The sequence below is a fragment of the Nannospalax galili genome, unplaced genomic scaffold (assembly GCF_000622305.1).
Source record: "Nannospalax galili isolate Female #2095 unplaced genomic scaffold, S.galili_v1.0 scaffold660, whole genome shotgun sequence".
In the NCBI taxonomy this organism is placed as follows: Eukaryota; Metazoa; Chordata; class Mammalia; order Rodentia; family Spalacidae; genus Nannospalax; species Nannospalax galili.
Genome location: NW_008349073.1, coordinates 875,176 through 887,319, shown reverse-complemented (window position 1 = coordinate 887,319; position 12,144 = coordinate 875,176). Strand labels below are relative to the sequence as shown.

The following is a 12,144-nucleotide window of genomic DNA, read 5'->3' as shown; positions in this document are numbered from 1 at the left end:
TCTTTTTGAGACAGGGTCTCCTTGTAGCCTCAGCTGTCCTGGAACTCACTATGTAGACCAGGCTGGCCTCGAACTCACAAAGATCCACCTGCCTCTGCCTCCCAAGTGCTAGGATTAAAGGTGTGCGCCACCACGCCTGGCTAAAATATTTTTTTACATATATCAGGGTATTTAATGTTTTATGACCTGGTGTGTATACATATATATGTTATATGTAATATGTATATATTATTATCATAGTGAATTTCCACCAAAATTGTTTCATATAAGAAAAATATTCTATTTTTATGTCATATTTGAATTGTGCTTCCTATTTCCCATGCCTTGGTGTCAAGTAAGTAGTAAAGTCAGAGGCTTGTCAAAGTTCCTCTGTTTTTGAAGAAAATATCTTAGTTAAAGCATTGAGTTACACTATACACCGAATCCTGCTCTTTTTTTCTAGCAGTAGATCTTCATGGAGGAACACGGAGTGACGCAAACTGAACACATGGCTACCATAGAAGCCCATGCAGTAGCCCAGCAAGTACAGCAGGTCCACGTGGCCACTTATACTGAGCACAGCATGCTAAGTGCTGATGAAGACTCCCCATCTTCCCCAGAGGACACGTCTTATGATGACTCAGATATACTCAACTCCACGGCAGCTGATGAGGTAACTGCCCATCTGGCTGCTGCAGGTAATGTTTGTATTAGAATCTTTTTTTCTTTTTTCTTAATTTGTGGTTTCATGCCTATCTGAAAGAGCCTAGGATTCAAGCACTCTCACATTTATTTTCATCATTTTTTTTTTTCAGTGCTGGGGATCAAACCCAGGGCCTCGCATATACTAGGCAAGTACTCTACCACTGAGCTACATCCCAAGCCCTTCATCACAGTTTTTAAGCCTTGCATTTCCAACTTTTGCCTGTTCTGAGAGTTAAGTTTGATGGTCACTTACTCCTAGCATTATGGCTTCAGTTTTGTTTTCTCTCCATTCTGACAGTCTTCTGGCTTTTTACTGAAGTATTTGTCACATTCATATAAAATGTAAGGCCGGACATTTAGAGTTAACTATTTTAATATTAAGAAAAAATTTTTTTAGTATTGATTTTTCTTCCCTTTGTGCTAAAGATGAAACCCAGGGCTTTGAACATGCTAGATAAGTGCTCTACTACTGAGCTGTTTGCCTTGGTCCCAAAATTTCTAGTGTGGGTTTCTCCCCCTGTCCACATTTGCCATCTAAGTTTCTAGTTTGAATTTTTTTTTTCTATTTCCACAGTAAGCAATATGATTTTACAGGCTGTAGACCCGTCTCTGGTGTGTATTGTTAGCAGGTCTTCATGTTGGCTTCTCTCTTCATATACTGGGGATGTGTAAGTGAATGTTGCATGATGTGTCTAGAAATTAAAGACAAAAAGAAAGAAAGAAAATTATTTAAGATTAAAAAAAAAATTTTATTTAATGTGTAGTGCCTGCATGTATGTAAATGCGCCCATGTCATGCAATGCTCATGGAGTCCAGAGGAGGGCATCAGAGCTCCTGGAACTGGAGTTACAATGACTGTTAGCTGCCATGTTGGTGCTGGGAACCAATCCTGGGTCCTCTGTAAGAGCAGCCAATGATCTTAACCACTGTGCTGTCTCTCCAGTTCCATAAGAGACTTTTAAAGAGACTTTGAACTTTTAAAGTATTTGAAAATTTTAAAGACAGTAGAACTTGTTGGACTATTTTATATTGTGATATTAACATCATATATTAGGGATAAGAAACTAAAAGTTTTTTTTTCTGCCTCCCGAGTGCTGGGATTAAAGGCGTGTGCCACCACGCCCGGCTCTAGAAATTATTTTTAAAAACGATTTGGTATCTAAGATCGTGTTGAGATGGCTTTTGTTTGCTTCTGTCCAGGTAGCCCTGAGAGCACTGGCAATCTTAAATTGTCTGAATTCAGTTTATGCTTTTGAGATTTTTCTGGGATGCTAAGTGATGTAAAGCTGGACCATGCTTTGTATCATTTGTTTATACTGTGTATTTAACACTGGTGAGAATATATCCTGCAAACCATGCCTAGGTGGATCTAGCATCCTACAAGGAGTCCTGGTCTTAGCAGGGATTTAGGAAAAGCTGCAGAGTTAGATGGGAAACTAATGATCAGGAATAACCAAAGCACTACATATGTGTGTGTGTGTGTGTGTGTGTGTGTATATATATATATATATGCTATATTTAAAGATGAAGAAGATAAGTACAATGGAAAATAATCTTATACTGTCTCTTATTATCTGTTGTGCTTTTTTCTGGAATGGTGAATTTAAAAATAAGAAAGGGCCAGGAATATAGCTCAGTGTAAAGCACTTGCCTAGCTAGCATGTGTAAGGCACTGGGTTTAATACCCAACACTAGGGGAGGGTGAAAGCTAAAAATAGGGCTTAATGGCAAAACAGAAATTGTTAGTAATATGTTTTGTGAAATTTTTATACTTCCCTGAAGAGGGCATCATAACATAATGAACCCAGGTCAACTTTCTTCCTGTGAAAGAAGATGCTTTTGAAACATGGATTTGCTATATTACTGTACTGTACATTGTTGTAGTGTACAAGATCAGCAAGGGTAGTGAGGGTATGACTCAGTACTGGGCACTTGCCTAGCACATGTAAGGCCCTGGGTTCAGTGTCCAGTGTGATTAAAGAGAAGACAGAGTTGGCCAGGTATGGTGGCTCAAGCCTGTAGTTTCCACTCTGAGGAGGTTGAGGCAGGAGAGTCACTTGAGCCCGGGAATTCAAGAGCAATCTGGTCAACATAATGATACCCAGTCTCAAAGACAAACAAAACAAAAACATAAGAGACAGGAAAGGACTAAAGTTCTTTATGTGGCCAATGTGAACTGAGGCCCAGTTAGTAGAAATGAGTTGCCATTTCATCATAGACAGTTATTGAGGAATTATTATACTACAGTTGTAAATTCTACAAATAAGAGCAGTCAGGCCACTGATTGCTGAGGGGTACAAGTAGTAAAGTAGAACAGTTGTAGAAAGCTTAGCTGCTCTGAAGAAATCATGAGGTAAAGGAATGGGAAGAGGATAGAGTGAAGCAGCGAGTCAGGCTTCAGACAGAGTGTCCAGAATCTCCTGAGTAGAGAAGCGGTGACTGACAGGTACAGCACAGGGAAGTGCCAAGGAAAGAACATTTCAGACTAAAGAAATTTTCTCAAAGCAAAGACTTGCAGATGGGAATGGGGAGGAGTCCATTGAGGTTGAGCTTTGTGAACCAGAAGAGAAAATGACACAGGAGGGCAGACAGCCAAACCAAATGGGCCTCAGGGTCACAGAGGTGGCAGGGATTCTTGTAATCACAGTAAACAGAAAGTTCTTGCAGAAGCTGCAGAGGGCCATCCTTAATTGCCTGGGGGTGTGATTGATCCTGGCCGGGCACCCTTACTACTAGCTAGCAGAGTAGTCTGTAGCATCATTATATCTAAAGGCAACCAGAAAAGGCAAATGACTACCATACCATGTTGTCTTTTAAAAAATGATTCTAATTTTCTTCAGCCCAGACAGCTCTTGATTGGTACTGATTTTTTTTTTTTTTTTTGGCTTTTTGAGACGGGGTCTCCCTGTAGCCCAGCCCCAGCTGTCCTGGAACTCATTATGTAGCCCAGCTGGCCTCCAACTCACAAAGATCTGCCTGCCTCTGCCTCCCAAGTGCTGGGATTAAAGGCGTGCACCACCACGCCATCAGTCTGGTACTGATTTTTAAGAGCAAAAACAAAACAAAAAACCCAACAACCACCACCAGTACCACCACCAACAAAAAACACTAGGAAGGGGCTAGGGAGATGATTTGGGCAGCAAAATGCTTGCTGTGCAAGCCTAAGGACCAGAGTTTGAGCCCCAGAACCTAGGCAAGAAGCTGAGTGTGGTGGCTTGTGCTTATAATCCCTACAATGGGAAGAGACAGCCAGGTCCCTGGGGCTATCCAGCCAACCTAGCCCAATTGTTTGTCTTCTAGTTTCCACATGCATGAACATACATGTACATCTGTATACACACACACACAAGATGGGTCAGCCTTTTTTTATATCAGCTCCGAACTTTTTTTTTGGGTCTTTTTAAAAAATATATTTATATTTTTTTTTCTCAGGCTGCAAACCTAAGTGTGGCCAGAAGAGTCCCCTCATACATAAAAGGCACCAAGATAAAGGAAGACAAGTTCAGTGGATATTAGACACCTCTGTATTACAGATGCAGCACCAGTATAAAGCATAGAGAAAATCTCCAAGTTCAACTAATCCTCCCAATCTCCATGCTTGTAAACCCTACTTAAAGAACTGAGAAGCAATCTGCTCCAAAACCTCATCCTTTGAAGTTACACTTTTATATTTTCTTTTTTATAAATTTATTATTTTTATTTTATGTGTATGAGTGTATTGCCTGCATGTATGTGAGTGTACCCGTGTCATGCAATGCCACGGAGGTCAGAAGAGGGATTCGGATTCCCCTGGAACTGGAGTTAAGGACGGTTTGTAGCCACCATGTGGGTGCTGGGAACCAAACCTGGGTCCTCTGCAAGAGCAATCAGTCCGCTCTTAACCACTGAACCATCTCTACAACCCCTTTTTTGGTCTTTTTGAGACAAGTTCTCCCTGTAGCCCCAGCTGACCTGGAACTCACTATGCAGACCAGGCTGGCCTTGAACTCACAGAAATCTTCCTGCCTCTATCTCCTGAATACTGGGATTAAAGGCATGTACCATCATGCCCGGCTCTTCAAAGGGCTTTAAAATACATATATATATAGCCGGGCGTGGTGGCGCATGCCTTTAATCCCATCACTTGGAAAACAGAGGCAGGTGGATCTTTGTGAGTTCAAGGCCAGCCTGCTCTACATAGTGAGTTCCAGGACAGTGGGGCTACAAGGAGACCCTGTCTCAAAAAAGACCCCCCCCCAAAAATATATATATATATAATTGTTATTATTTTATGTGAATGATTGTATTGTTGGCATGTGTGTAAGTACACCGTGTGGAGGTTAGAAGAGGGTGTCACATTCCCCTGCAACCTGAGTTATGGCGGTTGCTAGCTGCCATGTGGGTGCTGGGAATTGAGCTTGGGTCCTCTGCAAGAGCAGCCAGTGCTCTTAACTGCTGAACCATCTCCAGCACCCCTTGCCCCCCTTTTTTTTAAGACAAGGTCTCACTGTGTAGCCCTGACTGGCCCTAGAACTTCCTATGTACACCAGGCTGACCTTGAACTCATAGCAATTTGCCTCTGCCTTCCCAAGACTGGCATTAAAGGTGTGTACTACCACGCCTGGCCTCACAGGACCTTCTTTTACCCACCAAAGTCTCCCTATAGCCCCAGCTGATCCGGAGCTTACTGTGTAGACCAGGCTGGACCTAATATCACAGAGATCTGCCTGCCTCTGCCTCTCAAGCATTTTAATAAAGGTGTATGTCACCATACCCAGCAGAGGACTTTCTTTAAAGCAAAATTGAATTTATTATTTTCTCTGAATTGATGATAGAATACCAAGTTAAAGAAGTAGAGAAAGATTCCCAGATCTGTAGGCACAAGTACTACCTTGAGAATGGTGTTTGGTAAATTATTCAGCAAGTACAAAATCTTGAATATTGGGGGAAAATACTGAAATATTGGAATATAGAAAAGTATCAAGATGGACCTGACATTTTATTTTCGTGTGTGTGTGTGTGAATGCCACACCTATGGTACTGGTGTCAGAGGATAACCAGCAGAGTCGATTCTCTCCTTCCATCATGTGGCTCAAACTCAGGTTATCAAGTTTGGTGGTAGGCACCTTTACCTGCTAAGCCACCTAACTGGGCCCCAAGATTTTTTTAAACTTAATTTTATATTTTTTTTAAGAATTAAACATTATAGGGCTAGAGAGATAACTCAGCAGTGAAGAGAGCTGACTGCTTTCACAGAGGACCCAGATTTAGTTCCCAGAACCCACATTAAGATTTTTTAATTATTAATTTTAATATTTAATAAGATTTTTCTCCTATAGCTGGGTACAATGGTGCTTGCTTGTAATCCCAGCACTTAGGAGATTGAAGCAGGAGGATAACTTTGAGGTCAAGGCCAGCCTGGTCTACATAGAGCATTCCAGGCCAGCTGGGACTCTAGGGAGCTCTGTCTCAAAAAGACACCCCCTCCCCCAAAATCCCCCATCACTTGTTTGTGATGGAAAGTAAGCATTTGTTTACATCTAGCTTTTACTTGTTTTGGGGTTGTTTACAGGGTCATATTTAAGTAAGCCTGTTCAGAAGTTCATCTAGATATACAGAAAGGCTTATTGTAATTTATCCACTTAGAATATACATGCTGATATATATGTGAGCAATTAAATTTAATTTTTATTTAAATCTTTTATAGCAAAAAGAATAAAGACAAAATGATCTTTTAAAAAGGAAAAAACATTGTCTTTGTTTTTTGTTGTTTGTTTCGGGGGTGGATAGGGTCTTTTTTTTTTTTTTTTTTGAGACAGGGTATCCCAGCAGCCCCAGCTGACCTGGAACTCACTACATAGACTAAGTTGACCTGGAATTCACAGAGATCCTCTGCCTGCCTCTGGAGTTTTGGGACTAAAGGCATGTGCCACCACATCTAGCTTTGCCTTTGATACGTTGAAATCCTAGGTAATAGGGACTCCAATAATAGTTCCTTAGGTTATACTTCATCTACCTTCCCTCACACATGCACACAAAGAATAATATTAATAATAATAATAATAATTCCCTAAGACCTTTATGCATTAGTTTCAGTCAAGCCAGACTAACTTTGATCAACACTTTTCATACTTTTTTTTTGGTCTTTTTGAGACAGGGTCCCCCTGTAGCCCCAGCTGGCCTGGAACTCACTGTGTAGACCAGGTTGGTCTTGAACTCACAGAGATCCACCTGCCTCTGCCTCCTGAGTTCTGGAATTAAAGACATGGGCCACCACACCCTGTCTAACACTTCCTCCTTCTTTTTTATTTATTATTTTTATGTGCATGTGTGTATTGCCTGCATATAGATAAGTGCACCTGTGTCATGCAATGCCCGAGAAGGACAGAAGAGGCTGTTGGGTCCCCTGGAATTGGAGTTACAGACAGTTGTTAGCTGCCATGTGGGTGCTGGGATTCGAACCCAGGTCTTCTGTAAGAATAACCAGTGTTCTTAACCGCTGAGCTATCTCTCCAGCCCCAACACTTTCTACTTAAAATAAGGAGTTTTCATCTCTGGTCAGCGTGTTTCATCCTCTTGACCTTGTGGTCAGTGTTTCCAGTTCCTTGACACAATTTTCAGAGATACAAGAAAAGCTTCTAGTTAAGTTGGTGTTCTTCCACATACTCTTCTACATGGTAGTATTCTAGTTCCAGTGTGAGTGAGTCTCCCCAGTTCCTTAACGTGGCTGAGTCTTGGAGGAATGGGAAAGACGACACAGAACTAGGAAAGCAGTTGGAAGTTTGTACCTTGTTTCCATTCCCCTCGGTGCTGCAGTTTTTCCTAATACCCCTGAGAACATAGCCCTCACAGTATGGGCATGCTGGCAAAACAAAATGACAGCGTTGCACAGAATTCAAGATCGTGTGTGGCAGGAAGGTATAAATCATTTACTTCTTTAAAAACTAATTTTTGTGATTCATGGGAAAGAACATTGAAGTATATTGATAACATCAGAAACATTGTGTCTTCACTGACAGCGTGTTTTCTGTCTTGTACTGATACAGACTCCTGCCTCATCTCAGCACATACTTATTATTTCAGGTCCTGTGGGAATGGCTGCTGCAGCTGCTGTGGCCACAGGGAAGAAACGAAAACGGCCTCATGTGTTTGAGTCTAATCCTTCTATCCGAAAGAGACAGCAAACACGTTTACTTCGGTGAGGACTCCCCTACTCTGTCTTGCTATTCACATTCTTCCTATGTGGATGGCTGAGCTAGAAAATTAATTCCTAGGTTCCCCAAGACACTGGGTTGGAGTCCTTGATAACAGAGTTAGACTAGAAAACACTCCCACAAAATTAAATAGATGGAAATCTAATGTGATGTATAACATCACATTAATTCATTCAGAGGACGTTTATGTGCTTGCTGTATGCCAGGCAGCACTCTAGGCATTGGGAATACAACACTGAACAACAAGTCCCTTAAAGAACTTATATTGTGACAGAAGGAGAAAGAAAATAAGTGTATACTATGTTAGATGCTAGTACATGTCAGGGGAGAAAATGGAATAGGAAAAATACATGTCAGGAGGTGAGAGAACATAGCTCTATTTTAGGAATGATCTGGGAAATCCTTTTGGTAGGCATCATTTGAACAGAGCTGGGAAGAAGCGGAAGGTGACCATGTTTATGGCTAGGGGAAGAGCATTTCAGGCAGAGGGAATACTAAGAGCCAGAGTATAGTCATGCTAGAGAAAAAGCCATGGGGAGCAGGAGAGGAATAGTCAGATTAGTAGAGAAGAGCTTCATCAAGAGGTCTTTTGAGCTGGTGTGGTACTTCATGCCTGTAATCCCAACATTTTGGATGCTGAGGCAGGATTGTGACCAGCCTGTGCTACTAGTTAGTTTCAAGCCAGCTTGGGCTATAAGGCTCCATCTCAAAAAGCTGCCCATTCTCCTACCACCACCAAGAAAAGGCATATACACAAATTTTAAGTCCTCTAAAAACTAAAAAAATACTCAGCCAGGTATGGTGGCATACGGCTGTACTCCCAATACCGAGGAGGCCCAGGCAGAAGAATCATGAATTAAAAGTCCAGCCTCAGCTACATGGCAAGTTCAAGACCAGTCTGGGCTACATGGTGTGAGACCCTATTTCAAAAAACTAAAAGAAAAAAAAGCAACCAGAATCCACCAAGCAGCAGCAATAGCAGCAGCAGCAGCAGCAGCAGCAGCAGCAAGAAAGATATTATGTTCTGATATCAGAGTTTGTTCCTTTGAGTGAAGTAGAGATCAGTGAAGGCTTTTGCCCCAGCAGTGATACAATCTGACTTATGTGTTTAAAGTGTCAGTCTAGCTACTGACTTAAGATTCCAGGGTTACAAGAATGTAAACAGCAGTCAAGAGATTATTGTAGTAGTTCAGGTCAGAGATGAGAGCATTTAAAATCTAGTGTGGCAGCAGCACAGCTTATAAGAAAGAAGTGGTTAAGTTCTGGGTGGATTTTAGAAGTCAACTCAGCATGTTTCCTCATGGATCAGATCCAGAGACAGAAAAAATAGTGAGGAATAACCTCAAGATTTGTAGTCTGATTACTAGAAAGACAGAAACTAGAAACTGTTGGAGGAAGAACAATAGCAGTGGAGGCAGGCAGAATCAGGGAGGACTTTGAGTGGGGCATGTTAAGTGTTATGCCCTTTAGCCATTACATGGTAATATAGAATAAGCAGCTGGGCATATGAGTCTGGGTTCAAATGTTCTTGTTGGGGCTGGAAAGATGGCTCAGTGGTTAAGAGTACTGGTTACTCTTGCAGAGGACCTGGATTCAATTCCCAGCACCTACATGGTGACTAACAGCCACCTGAAACTGCAGTTCCAGGGAATCTGACACCCCTTCTGACCTCCTCAGGCATTGCATGACTTGGGTATGCCTGCCCACACGCAGGCAATATGCTCATACACATAAAATAAAAATAATAAAGAAAATATTTTTAAAAAATTTTAAGTTCTTGTTAATAGTATAACAGTCATATAAATAATATTGAAGACTCACGATTGGGTGAGGTCACTTAGGGAGCAATGTGTACTGACGTCTGACCCACTCCACCCTTTGGAGGTTGGGGAGATGAAGAGAACTAGCAGATGAGTCTAGGAAGCAACCGATGAGTCAGGAAGAAAATCCTAGAGACTGCGTCCTAGAGACAAATACAAAAGCTATTTCTAAAGGGGGTCATGATCAGTTCTGTCAGATGCTGCCTACAGGTTATATCATTGCAAATTCAGCACTAGATTTAGCAAATGGAAGCCATGAATAAATTGGACAAAGGTGTTTTCTGTTTTTATTTAACTTATTTAAATTTAATTTATTTAATTTATTTATTTATTTGAGACAGGGTCTCCCAGTAACCTAAGCTGACTCACTATGTAGACTAGGTTAGCCTTGATCCATCTGCCTCTGCCTCCTGAGTGCTGGGATTAAAGGCATGTGCCATCACCCCTAGCTAATATATAGGGTGTCATACTATCCTAAGTCATAGGCCTCCAGTGATCTTGGAGCAGACTCCACAGAAAGCCCGACCACTGTATCTGCAAAACCTCCTCCCATTTCAGTCTCATTTGTAAGCACTGGGTCTGTGGTCCTAGTTTCTTTTCTGTTGCTGTGCTAAGACACTCTGACCAAAAGCAACTTGGGAGGAAAGGGTTTATTTGACTTACACTTCTATTTCACAGCCCATCATTGAAGGAACTCAGGGCAGGAACTTGAAGCAGAAGCCATTGAGGAACACTGCCTGCTGTCTGATGCTTCGTTAGCTTTCTTTCTTCCTTTCTTTCTTTCTTTCTTTCTTTCTTTCTTTCTTTCTTTCTTTCTTTCTTTCTTTCTTTCTTTCTTTCCTTCCTTCCTTCCTTCCTTCCATCCATCCATCCATCCATCCATCCATCCATCCATCCATCCATCTGTTGTATGTTTGCTTGGTTGGTTGATTGGTTTTGATTTTCTGAGACAGAGTCTCATGTATAGTCCTTGCTGGCCTGGAAATTGCTATGTAGACCATACTGGCCTCAAATTTAGAGATCTTCCTGCTTTTGCCTCCTGAGTATTGGGATTAAAGGCATGTGCCCCCACACCCAGCTTTTTTCAAGATTTTTTTTTTAGGGGCTAGAGAGATGGCTCAATGATTAAGAGCACAGGCTATTCTCCAGAGGACCTGTGTTCTGTTCCTAGCATCCACATTGGTGGCCAATACCCACCAGTAACTCCAGTTCTAGGGTATCTGACACCCTTTTCTGGCCTCCATGAGCATTGCATGCATGGGTGCACTTACATGCATGTGGGCAAAACACTCATAAACATAAAAATAAATCAGTCAGGCGTGGCGGCACACGCCTTTGAATATTTTACATTTAAATTTTACATTTTACATTTTTTGTGCATTCATTAAAGAAAATCCTTTCTGGAAAAAAAGGGGAGATAAACAAATCTGGCTTCTAACCATCTTCTAGTTACAAGTTTTCAGGAATTTGATAATTCCGTAGTGTTTTTCTGGTCTTTTTGAGACAGGGTCTCCCTGTAGCCCCAGCTGTTGCTGGAACTCACTATGTAGACCAGGCTGGCCTTGAACTCACAGAGATCTGCCTGCCTCTGCCTCCCTTGTGCTGGGACTAAAGGCGTGTGCCATCACGCCCGGCTCCTTTTATTATTTTTTATGTGTATGAGTATATTGCCTACATGTATGTAAATGCACCTGTGTTATGCAATGCCCGTGGAGGTCAGAAGAGGGCATCGGATCCCTTGTGATGGTAATTGCTGAGAGCCATTTCTCCAGCCCCCTTAGCTAGCTTTTTCTTTGGGGCGGGGGGTGGGGGGTCTTGGTCTCCCTGTAGCCCCAGCTGGCCTGGAACTCATGGAGTTCCACCTGCCTCTGCTTCCTCTGCTGGAATTAAAGGTGTACGCCACCACTCCTGGCTTAGCTATCTTTCTTATACAGTCCAAGACTACCTGTCTAGAAGATGGTGCCACTCACAAGGGGCTAACATCAATTAGCAATCAAGATGATCCCCCTCCTATATGGTCTCAGGCCAATCTGATATGGGAAATCCCTCAGTTGAGACTTCCATCTCAGGTGATTCTAAGCTACTTCAAGTTTACAGTAAATGCTAAGACAGTCTTTCTATATCAGAGTAAAATGAGGCACAGCTAGACATGGTAGTGCCCATCTGTAATCCTAGCAAATGAGAGGTAGAGACAGGAAGATCAGGAGTTTAAGGCCTGCCTGGGCTACATTATTGAGCTTGAAGCCAGCCTGAGCTACATGAGAGACCCTGTCTCAAAAACAAAATTAAAGGCCTGCTGTGATAGTACACGCCTTAAACCCAGCACAAGGAGGCAGAGGCTAGCAGATCTCTGTGAGTTCAAGGCTACCCTGTCTACAGAGCAAGTTTCGGGCCAGCTGAAGCTACGGGGAGACCCTGTTTCAAAAAGACAAAAAAAGAAGAAAAAT

At 42.1% G+C, this 12,144-nt stretch overlaps 1 protein-coding gene across 13 annotated transcripts in view; it reads left to right on the top strand.

The window, feature by feature from the left end:
• Nrf1 (nuclear respiratory factor 1) overlaps window positions 1–12,144 on the top strand; it is a 128,177-nt gene that overhangs the window by 48,825 nt on the left and 67,208 nt on the right. For 6 of the 13 annotated variants that reach the window (XM_029570016.1, XM_029570018.1, XM_029570012.1 and 3 more), the window contains 3 exons: window positions 443–677; window positions 795–830; window positions 7,747–7,861. In XM_029570016.1, the coding sequence (XP_029425876.1) occupies window positions 455–677; window positions 795–830; window positions 7,747–7,861 (374 nt within the window). In that variant the 5' untranslated portion in view covers window positions 443–454. The remainder of the gene's footprint in view (window positions 1–442; window positions 678–794; window positions 831–7,746; window positions 7,862–12,144) is intronic. The other 7 variants (XM_029570020.1, XM_008846354.3, XM_008846356.3 and 4 more) reach the window with 3 other exon arrangements.